The 11,955-nt window shown below is 42.5% G+C and overlaps 2 protein-coding genes across 2 annotated transcripts; one reads left to right on the plus strand and one right to left on the minus strand.

The window, feature by feature from the left end:
• Nucleotides 1–289: 289 nt before the first annotated feature.
• On the minus strand, nt 290–2,020 carry LOC143000648 (type-4 ice-structuring protein-like). Its single transcript, XM_076150040.1, has 4 exons — nt 1,967–2,020; nt 1,122–1,187; nt 868–991; nt 290–602 (listed from the first exon to the last, which is right to left on the minus strand). Exons 2-4 carry the CDS (start codon nt 1,168–1,170, stop codon nt 389–391), a joined length of 387 nt encoding a protein of 128 aa, XP_076006155.1. The 5' UTR covers nt 1,171–1,187; nt 1,967–2,020; the 3' UTR covers nt 290–388.
• Nucleotides 2,021–4,779: 2,759 nt separating this feature from the next.
• On the plus strand, nt 4,780–11,356 carry lix1l (limb and CNS expressed 1 like). Its single transcript, XM_076149865.1, has 6 exons — nt 4,780–5,404; nt 7,425–7,588; nt 8,114–8,254; nt 8,350–8,445; nt 8,525–8,602; nt 9,083–11,356. The coding sequence occupies exons 1-6, from the start codon at nt 5,056–5,058 to the stop codon at nt 9,332–9,334; spliced, it is 1,080 nt and encodes a 359-aa protein (XP_076005980.1). The 5' UTR covers nt 4,780–5,055; the 3' UTR covers nt 9,335–11,356.
• Nucleotides 11,357–11,955: the final 599 nt, after the last annotated feature.

The following is an 11,955-nucleotide window of genomic DNA, read 5'->3' on the forward strand; positions in this document are numbered from 1 at the left end:
AATAATTGTCTTTGTGTGGTTTTTGGAAGTTTTTGCAGTTGCCTGTAGCCTGTATCTGTCATCGTGGGAGGCACTAGGAGTTGGGTTTGCTCCCTTTTTTCCGTATTCACATTACAAAAGATTATAGTCTACATTCCAGCTGAGCTCCAACCAGATTGGGCAACACATTCAGCTGACCAAAGCCTGCTATAAACATCATGGAATGGGTATTCTTCATATATGAATGTCACTAGTTGCAAAGTCAGTACAGTTGTGTCAGTTGGCGAAATGAAAACTCGATACCATTGGGGAGTTTTCCAAGTTTTTATTGTGCTTTGGTACACAGACGTTGCATATCAATGTGAGGAAGCATTGAAAGGAGCTTAAGATCTTTGGAGCAACAAAGGCTTTAATAGCTGACGGCCTTGGTCCTCTCAGCCACCTGCTGGAGGAGGGCATCCACGTAGGTCTGGAGCTTTTCCATCATAGGGGGGACCTGGGCCTGTACATTTTCAGTCATTGGTCTGATCTGCTCTTCAACGTTGGCAGAGATTGTCTTCAGCTTCTCCTGGAGCTGGGCAGCAATGGGCTCCAGCCTGGCTGTCTGGCTCTCCATGAAAGTCCTGAGTGGCAGGAGATGAGAGAGAACTGTTTAGATCTCGCTTATAAGAGTCGGTAACACCTGCTTCATGCACAGCTACTTAATGTGACACACTGTAGATCATTGTAGGTCATTTGTTCAGTATGCAACATTTCTAATAGAGGGAGCTGTTGAGTTACATTGCAGGATTTATACGTTTGAGTATTTGAGTCTTTGGCATCCCAGGACGCCTTTGATCATGACTAAAAATGGAGGATGGAGGTGAAGCGTATGGGGACACAACTCACTGAGCCTGGCTGGCCAGATCCTGTGTGTCGACCATCTTATTCAGCTCCTCGGTCATTTTGTTCTTCATTTCCTCAAAGTACTCGGTGAGACGTTGAATATCACCTGGAACTTGAGCCTGGCTTCCTGTGAGTTTCACCCCGAACAAGAAGGTTAAAGAAGGTAATGGACTTCAATAGTAAGACAGAAACAATATACCAGTGACTGATAATCATTTGTAAGTTCAATTGTTTTAGAAGACATAGTAGGATTCTACCTTGAGCCAGGGCGAACACAACAAGAGCTGCGATGAGGGAGAACTTCATGGTTGCTGGATGGAGACCTGCCAATCAAAAATGTCACATCCTCATTAGGATCATGAGGGCTACATGCTTCATGCTGCATCTCACTCACACACAGCTTGGTGACTCTGTTGTTCAGGAGGCCTTGTTTGGCTTGAATGACTCACTGATAAACATGCCACATTCTGGGAATCCCAGCCTGGCTGTACGCCAAGAGGTGATAAAATAAATATTTTGCTTACTACGTGTTTGTCTAACGCCCACACACACACACACTTTGACTTATATGCGTAATTGTGTCAACATAGCTTTATTTCCTTTTTTCATTATTATAAGTCAAGTGCAGCAAAATGAACACTCTTTTCAGCTTCTTCTCCAGATCACTATGCTGTGTTATGGCACTGTTCTTACTTTATCTTATACTATGTGTCACTTTATGAAAGTCAGTAAACGCATCAGGTTCTAACTTTTCCATTCGCTCAAATCCAGACTTCACATTGTGACTTCCTTTTAAATATTGTAATTCACTTTTTCGTACATAACTGACGTGTAACTGATGTGTCTCCCCTGGATGAACATTGAGCTCATTTACATTTGACTTTCAAATAATGACAAGATTTTATATAAAGAAAGACAGGCAGAAATAGTTTTTCACACTCTTTGTATATACTTTTACGCTTAAGATGGACAGAATAATTGATGGAAGCCTAAACATTCACCTCTTTTCTCTTCTAGATTAGCAGCTGTTCAATACAAAACCCACTGATGCAGTGAGTGTTCAAACCAATACAGTATATAAGAGAGACAAGCAGAGACTCACCTGTACTGCAGGACAATTCGGACCGGATGGTGACTTCCTTTCGGATTCTTCTTCTTCTTATAGTCCGGCCCGCAGTTGGGACGCTGCCATAACGTGAATCTGATTGGACAAGACAGAGCAGGGAGATATAATTGGATGTGGTAACAACATACAACCGGTTGACCCTTGTTGCTCGTTATGCCACCTGGACAAACTAAACCAAAGTCCAATATTACTTCTGCTGATGGCCCAAATTGAGTGGCCATCTTATCATAGCGTTGATTAAATTAATCACTGTAACAGCATCCACATGATTGCCCTGAACAGAACAGTGGGGAAAAGAGTAGGTAGACTTCCTGAGTCCACTGTATGAGTGAATAAATCCAAACTTCATTCGTTTCATGTTTATTCAGACAATCTGAGCTCTCCAACTAAACTCACTGAGTTTTATCTTACTGTAAATTGACAAAATGTCGATAATCTGCTTCCCAAACAAAAATCGGTTAGATTCTGTGAGGCTCACAATGTGTCCCAAACCTTTGTATTGTAAGGATATAATGTCTTCTGAGCAGGTAGACAAAGACTCATCAGGTCTTTGCTTAGCTAACGCTTTTCATCTGGATCCAACCTCAAGATGTTTTTAAGGAACCCTTTATATAAATTGACTATAATGCAGATTTATTAATGAGACTCACAAAAACAGACTTTTTTTTAAATGATCTCAAAGATCTCATTCAGCTTTGTTTTGGCAGGAACCAAAGGCCTAAAGCCACAGTGTGATTTCATACAAATCATGACCTTATGAGTCACAGCTAATGAGAAGTTTATCTTTATGGTTGTCATAAAGTCATTAATCCTCCAACACAACACAACCCCACCTTAAACTGTTATAAACAAATGACAGGCAAGTGACATTTGGACAGGAATAAAGGGGCAGGTTGACATTATCGATAGGCAAATCTCTAAATGAAAATCTAAGCTGTTTCCTTTGGTATCCATGCGAAAAAGCGTCTGGCTGTACTGGAGTTTGAAAAGTCAGATTTGGACTATAAAGCTCTGATCCAAACCATATGTGGAACAAATGTGACCAGGCATTACTCTCTCTGTCCTGCATCTGTTCAACATTCACTTTTAAAATGTTGACTTGTCCAAGGCAGACACTCTTGGACAGCTTTACAATGATGGAAAACATGTTTAGGATGGCGTAATGCTCTGGTGTTATGGGAACTCGATCAACAAAGAGAGGAAACGGAGATGGCAAGACAACAAAGAGCTTCAGTATCTTCCCATAACAACTTGAGCTGGATTCAAAGCTGCACTTTATTTATAGAATTTGAAGAAAAAAAACCCATAACAATTGTGATAGGAATCCATAAAATGAGTGCTCTGTTTAAAGTATCATGTGTGTGTAAAGTATCATGTCTCTGTAGTGCCTCCTACTGATGGAATCTGATTTGAGAAAAACCTTAAAGACATAACACAAGGGGAGTCACTGCTTCAATTGTCAATCGTGTCTCATGTTCTCTGATGAGAGGAGTTGTGGAGGCAGGAGGCTGCTTCCCAAAAGACTTTCCCAATCTGCTTCAGACACCAAAATGTGGTAAGTTTATGGTAATACTGGAAATGTTCTATGAGCTCATATTCTCCATGGTTCCACTCCACAATCCAACAAACTGCTACTTTAACTGGAACTTTGATAAGTTGTGTCTAATGCCTACATCTATTCCCAGAGAAAAACATCTCTCATTCAGCAAACATCACAGGAAATAAATCTGAACATAATGAAGAGGAGGACGCCCTCCTGTGAGCAAAACACAAACTACAGCTCTCATATCTACATGATGTTTTCACTCTTTATGACTTTGATCATATAAACACGTCTCATCTTCAGCTCTTAGTATCTACTTCTTATTTTCTTGGCTTTGCTGTAATTACTCTGCCCTTGTTTGTAAAATGATTTGAAAATATTCAGTGACACAATCTTGCTTTAAAGGTTCCAGATTCTTTTTGAGCTGATGATACTTCCTAACCGCTCCTCTGAGGGCTCTGCCTGGCTTCACCCCAGGCCACAGTAAGAATGAAAAATGACACAAGGCCCAGAGAGCCATAAAAACATCTAGGAAGCACATGCGAGAGGAGAGACAACTTCTAGTCTGTGCTGTGCTCAAGGTTGGTGGTCTCTCATTATGGGACTCAACACTGCATTTCAAGTCTGGTCGTTGCCAACAAGGCACATTGTTTGTTTTTCTCTGTTTTACAGAATAAACGGAGTTCTTGAGTTGCTAGGTTGTAATCACATGGTCCCAGCAGCAGCTTGAGTTCAAACTAACCCAGAGGAGCAGAGAAGAGGCTCAGATTTCTTGGCTTGATAGTTCCCTTACACTGCCCGGTGCCTTCAGGTTCTGTGAAAAACGTCGTGATTATGAACTCACTGTGGATACAACGCCACACGTGATAGATCAATGGGAAAATGGAATTTACAGATATTGATGCCGAATTGCTGAAATATTATGTGTTGATATAAAACATTACAGCCATGAACAACAACAGTTAGGAAGACTATTACACAGTACGTCAAGGCACTTTTCTTACTACTATTCTTTACTACTATTCACAAGATTATCACTGGGCATTCTGGTTCATAATTCCAATATTTATGGGTGGAGTTTTCGTGTTTTCCCCAACTCTGAATTGCCCGCGCTTCTGAATGAGTTTGTGCATGAGGTAACCCGTACCTCGAGTGGATGCTGGAAAGGCTCGACTCGAGGCAGGGACCCCCGTGACCCTGCACCACATATTTGAGTGAATTGTGAATGGATGTGAAGTATGTCTGGGTCAGGAAGCCTCGCTATGTGCCTTGTAGTGTACATGAAGGGGCAGATTACGAGGGCCCGTGAACGCAACGCTTAATCTGTAGAGTGAAGATGCATAGCAGCAGTGCTCCGGGAAGCACACACGTCAGTTTTGTCCTCATTCTGGTTCTATTTGACAAAATCCTGCAAACACCGTTATTCTTTTAGCCATCTAACCCCATTTTAGACCTGAATCCGTCGGGTTGAGCTTTATACATCTGCGCCACTTCCAGATTTCGCAGACGTTACGTTGGGACAATGGAATCTAACATTATCCCGGACAGTATCCGCCCTCCGAGACTGCAACCAGGCATCGGATTCGGCTCCGGACCGACCGGGACCCTGCGCTCCTCTCTTCGGCCAGGGGTAACGGTCCCTATCGCGCCGCTGCTGCCCTCCCCGGCCTGCCTGGGCGCTTCGTCCGGGCCTCCGCCTCCGCCGCCTCCGCTGCAGCTCCACAGCCTGTACGGCGGTACCATGGGCTTCGGTGCGGGGCTGGGGCCCGGGGCCGCCGGGCACTGTAACCCGGGGAACCCCGCTGTGCTGAAGGAGGCGGTGGAGGCGGTGGTCCGCAGCTTCGCCAAACACACGCAAGGTTACGGCAGAGGTAAACTATTAAACTGCTGTTAATGTGGACATTGCGCCGTTAAACTTGTTTTAAAGTGGCGATAATACAGCGTTAACTGCTTTTGATGTGGAGATGTGCAGCTAAGCCTGTTTTAATATGAAGATAATGCTGATAAACCAGTTTCAATACCGACATAATACTGTCAGATTGGTTTTATAAGGAGATAATGTTTATAACTTCCATCATATTGAAGTTTAGTGTGGACAGTTTACAGCAATCAGGCTAGAAAGAGACGCTTTACTAAAAAAACCCATTTCATACCACAATACTATAAACACTTTCACATAATAATAACAACAACTGTGTGTCATATATTTACCTCATATATGCTATAATGATCACTTAGCATCACCATCAATCTGTTTATATTGAGTTAAATCACTATATCTTAACATTACAGGCAAGTTGTCATGATCTGTACTTTGTATTGTGCTGCAGCTTATTACCAAAGTAATGCAATGCAATAATGTGGGCCGTTTGAACTAACACAAGTGTCCCTGTTTGCTGCTAATAGGATTTATTACCCAAAGATTGTCCCTATGTGCTCCTTTATCCCATTTAGGCTACTTAACATCTTCAGCACTGGCAACACAGACGGTTTTATTAGAGCAGTTTATTCTTTTAGTGTTGTTCTAATGTTGTGCTTAACTTTATGGAGGGAGGAAGTGATGTTGGGAACATAAGCACATTTCTACCTTTTCCCAATTTTCTTCAGATTATGTTGTAATTTTCCTCTTTGATGTGGTTTTAATTGTGCCAATTTAAGGAAATGGCACATTGTATTCATTTGGAATTTGAAAATTACAATGATTTCCTTCAGTGCTTGGTAGAATTCTTTGTTTTGTTTTCCTAAATGTGTCGTTAATTCATCTACAAAAATGTTTAAATTCTGCGATTGGATTTACAATATTGTTTGAAAAGTGATGCTGTGTGTATCGAACACAGCTTTTGCAGTGCGGCTGCCATGTTGCCCTGCGTTTTTGTTCTCGTACTGTGATTTAGACCAGGTGTTCTTGATCCAGCGTGGGGAAGCTGGGTTGTGGCAGTGGATCAGTTGTCCCCAGCATGTACCACATCCTGGTTTAGAATCTGGACCAGCAGCAATGATGCATGTCCTGCCTCTGTTCCAACCTCTAGTTTCACCTTCAGGAAAGAAAAGGCCTAAAAATAAAACATGGAAGCAGGAGTGAGAATGTGTGTACCCGGCTGTAAGATTAAGAAACACATTTGCAAATCCATTACTTGAAGCTAATGTAAATTACTCCCGCTTCAGGCCACCTGGTGTTAATTAGAATGCATTCCAGTGATCAGTTGAGTTTCAAAGCTCTCCGTCTACACGCTGCACTTTTGGTAGCCCTCATTTTAGGAAAACTACTGTACATGGCAGCATAATTGGCAGCATATGGACGCTCATCAGCAATTGCCCACTCTACAGCCAGCTCTAACTTTAAATGTTTAAAGTTCAATTTTGACTTTAAAAGCAGGGTTGTTTGGATTTTTGACGTTTCAGGATTTATACGCGATCTCATCCAAATAAGGGGGCTTGGAGCTGCAGCTGTAAACGTACTGATCGGCCCCCAGACCCTGTGTTTGTGTGAGCCGGAGACAAAGAGCCTGGGATCATGTCGAGGCCTCTCTGCAGACCCAAGCCACAAAAACAGCTTTGTCTTGACTTGTAATTTCAAGTGTTTTATTTCAGGTTTGATTTCCACATGGAGCACAAACAGACAGAGTGCGAGTGTTTCTTTAAGCTTCTCATGTGATCAGGAATTTCCTCTGGGCAGATATTTTTTAACAGGAAGAACCCTGGCATCCTTCAGGTGACCTTCACTTAACCTTTTCCATTATTTCAGAGCACAGAGAAATGGGAGATGTTTGTATCAGCAGACAACAGAAGCCTCCAGGAAACAGCATTTCAAGTAACTAGGTTTGATGATAAATGGTGGAGTTGATCCAGCACAATGTGATCAGAGCCTGTTATTCTATCTGTGCCCTGCAGTGAATGTGGTGGAAGCCTTACAGGAGTTCTGGCAGATGAAGCTGACCAGAGGGGCCGACCTCAGAAATGGAGCTCTAGTGGTTTATGAGATGGTCCCATCCAACAACCCACCATATGTTTGCTATGTGAGTCTTCCAGGAGGCAGCTGCTTTGGAAGTTTCCAGGTACAGTAACACAATAAGAAAGACACGACTTTAAACAACGCAGAAAGGCACAGTCATCATTGATTTGAGTCCCAGACATTTTGTATTCCAGTGACATGAATCATAAGCTTACTTTTGTTTTGGTGGTTTTACATTGTGTTGCATTTCTGTGGCTTTGTGCAATCTGAGGAGTGTGAGGCAGAGGGTGAGACAGTCCAGCCGCAGTTCTCTTAAATCCAGACAGAGGGCGTCACAACTCTCCAGCCTGTAGTTAATATGTTAACATCCTGTATACATGCTGCATAGTCATGATTCACAGCTTAATGAAACATCACCCCATCCCACAGGAATTCAGACTTTTTAACAGTAACAATTCAACCCTGGAGCGTCCGGGCGCCTTCAAACATCAATAAGTCAGATCTCCTTACAACCACAGGATGCAACAAAACACCAAACTAAGATTCAAATGCACACTGTATTCAAACACTGGACTGAATGTTTTTAACTGTAATAGTGGGTGATAATAATGCAGAAATCTGTGCACAGTTCTGTCCCACCAAGGCAGAAGCGAGACGCAGCGCGGCCAAGATCGCCCTGATGAACTCTGTCTTCAACGAACATCCCTCTCGCCGCATAACAGACGACTTCATAGAGAAGAGCGTGAGTGAGGCTCTGGCTTCGTTCAATGTAAGTCATTCTACATAATCTGTTTGTGTGGTACGTGACACCCTGCACAGCACCTTGACAGCACCCTGACAGCACCTGCATGTTGGTCTTCACAGGGGAACAGAGAGGAGGCCGACAATCCCAACACAGGAATTGGAGCATTTCGCTTCATGCTGGAGTCCAATAAAGGAAAATCCATGCTGGAGTTCCAGGTAAATAAAATCAGGGGCACGTAGGATTTTATTGGGGCTGGCACCAAATACCATTTCAAGAATTTGGAATCTGTTTCAGGAGCTCATGACCGTGTTCCAGCTTCTGCACTGGAATGGAAGCCTGAAGGCCATGAGAGAACGACAGTGTTCCCGACAGGTATGTTATTCAAGCCTCCCTGGAGCTTAGCTCAGCTCGTTCATCATTATTAGAAGGGTGGCTCGTCGTTTCCTGGCATCCACATATACAGCAGGACGGAGAAAATATTACTCCTGAACGGCAGAACCGCTCTGGATTGATGAGCAGGTTTTTTTGCTTCTAACCACGAATGACCACAACCAGAGATGGAAAATCAGACCACCATGGGAGAACAGCAATCTGAGTCCTCCAAATGATGGATGTTGTTTTTCTGTTGAAAGACCATTTATTCCCCTGGCTGGATTTCAGAGCCATTAGATATTCACAGAAATATATTAAAACACTTTCACATGGGGAATGTGATGGTTTATGTTAACCGTCTATCTGTGAAGCCGGTTGTCTACCACTGAAACTGGCACTAGTGTGACAGCAGATACAGAAAGTGACGCTCTGGCCAAAATGTAACAATTTCCTTTGTCACTGACTTGATTCGACTCACAGGAGGTGCTGGCTCATTATTCCCATCGGGCCCTGGACGACGACATGCGCACCCAGATGGCCGCCGACTGGGTGAACCGGGAGCAGAGCGTGGCCGGAACCGTGGCCCAGGAGCTGGCCTGCACGGAGCGCGAGCTGGAGGAGGCCAGGCTGGCGGGCAGAGAACTGCGTTTTTACAAGGAGAAAAAAGACATCCTGATGTTAGCCGTGGGCCAGCTGAATGCAGCCAACACCGCCACTCTCCCCTCGCACTGAACCCAAAGCCTGGACTGAGCTCGATGCGTTCAAGGCCCCGCAGGACGTCCCGGTAACAGATTTGTACACTTATATATGAAGGTGATCTGTGTCAACTTTTTGAGCTTTTTTAGGACCAGACTTTGTTGTTACCTCTTTGTGCCTAGTGGTTACATTTTGAATTACTCCGCTTGTGGTTTTTGGGGGGTTTATGTTTATGTGTTTTTCATTTCTTCAAACTTTCCTCACATTTTTTACATCCTGGACCTCAACGGACATGAACTGCCTTTCACCGGTGCTCGATCTGTAAACCCTGAGCACAAAGATACACAGAATGTCAAACGAGATCCCAGCTCATATCACCCAAATTGGGCCCCCGTCCTGCCATTTGTAAGGGGAAAATAGTGTTAAATGAAATCCTCCAATATCTGACAGAAACTGATGTTAACTTTACAGACATATCAGCTGGTTTCTGATTACGCTGACAACAGCTCAGGTATGTGAATCGTTGCGTTCATTGCTGTCATGACGACTTTTGGGAGGCTCGTGAACAGTTGAGCAGAATGTATATTTTTCAGTTTGATCTCAACTGAAGGACCTGCAAAACCGACGCTCTAGACGAGTCAGACGTAGTTGTGAACATCCACTAGCCACACATGCTGGAGTTGGTAGTCTACGGTGCTTAATGGGCCAATAGGAGTTGAGGGTTTGAGCCGAGGCATTGTCAGTGAAGTGAAGTAGAAACAACATACACTTGAAACAGTTGCGTTTTCATCACGTTCCAAACTGTTCAACGATGAAGGACCTAATTCTCTCTTTTTTTTTTACTTTGAAATGGTTTCTTTCTGTGTCTAAAAATGTCTCTTGAAGTATTTTGTAGCATTTCAGCGTGTAGCTCTTCTGAATGCCGCGTGTGTGTAATTCAACCGAGAGCTTTAATTGGTATCGTGTGGCCGCGTCAGAGAGGAAACGTGGGCAGGAGTTATGAGTGCGAATCAGCAGGAGGCCCAGCCAGCTGCTGAGCGAAAGTCATTACCAACAAAATTAAGGAGATGGCAAATAAAACACAGAGGCAGAGGCAGAGTGGGATTAGAACCAGACAGTTTTTATAGTTTTATTGAGGTATTTATTCCCTGCAATCATTGTGCCTTTGTTGAAGTTGGAACCTCTCGATGTTTACACACCTAAAGCTCTTCTCATATAATGTGGTCTGGGAAGGAAATTACCTGTTTGTCAAGGTCTTTGCTGATTACTTTTAAAGGAAAAAGTCAGATTACTCGTTATGTTACACTTACTGGATGTTAAATCATCTTTGGTCAACATTTAAGCCGTGTTTGGTACTTGTAAAATGTGTCTGTAGCACATAGAAGTACTTCTTTAAAAGTAACCGTTAAAGTATAACATCTGAGCATATTAAAAACACAGAGTTAAACGCTTGAATCCGTCCCCGTGAGTCTGTGTACCCGTGGGATTAAGCGGCTCTTGGATCTGTGACAGAAACCAAACAGAAATATTTTCCGACTCTGTCCCTGATTGAATGCATCAGTTCCATCTGCTTGTTATGGCTGCACAGACCCCAGCAGCGCAATCGTGCCAAATCTATGATGAAATAAATCCTGAAAAGCATTCTTTAGAAGGCAAGAAGCTTCATCTATTCATTTGACCCTTGACTCATGCATCCGTTACATATTTGATTTCTGACCACAAACCTCAAGCCTTTATTCACGGAGCTCTTTTCCTACAAAGTGTTCAAATATTTTACATATCTTCCATGTGATCATTATCGGTTTTCAAAACATATATATTTGAATTTCATATAAGCCCACATTTGTTCTTGTTACTAAGAAACTATTTGACTTTTCATCTTCCAGCTTTGATGCATGAAGTATTGGTTAAGAATTGATATGAAGTTTTTGTTTTTACATGTTTCTTATTCTGTGCAGTATTGTTTTATATATATATATATATATATATAAAAGTGTTTCATAAGGCCCCTATTGTATGAATTTTCTATAAACATTTTGTATTCCATGTTTATACCTTTAGTAGATTTATATGCTGTAATAAATCAGCTGATACATTTGTTTAATTTGTCGTCTCACTTGTTTTTCCTGTGCAAAGATGAAAAGCAAAATCAAGTCAAGAAATGATGTAATATAATAAAAAAAGTTGAATTTGCAGGACCTCCACAGGTAGTAGACCAACAGCGCCCCCCTGTGGTGAAATGCAATTTTTAGTGACTAGAGTTGAATCTGTCTCATGGAGCAACTGCTTTACTCTTACTAAAGTCAGTGCAGGTGTAGTTCCTCATCTATTCATCAGCCTCATAGTGTTTATACAGTATATACAGAAAGGTTTGCTCTCTGTTGTCATGACAACTCAAGTGCTCAAGCATTCCAGACTTTTCTCTTCATTTCAAAACTACAAAGAAACATGCAGTGATTGGTGTTTTTTTACAGTCGGAGATTTGATTTCTTTGGTTGACAACAGGTTGACAATAGAGATGGATTTTGATGCATCAGTGTCACTCCAGTTTGAGTCACTGCTTTAAATGTGAACATGACACCTTCCAGTTAAGAGAGAGCAGGACTCACTGTGGTGGTGAAACCTGATCTATAGGATCCTAAACAACCCACCTGGAG

Source organism: Genypterus blacodes, unplaced genomic scaffold (assembly GCF_046128005.1).
Source record: "Genypterus blacodes isolate CSIRO-AG114 ecotype Tasmania unplaced genomic scaffold, CSIRO-AGI_Gbla_v1 ptg000048l_1, whole genome shotgun sequence".
NCBI lineage: Eukaryota > Metazoa > Chordata > Actinopteri > Ophidiiformes > Ophidiidae > Genypterus > Genypterus blacodes.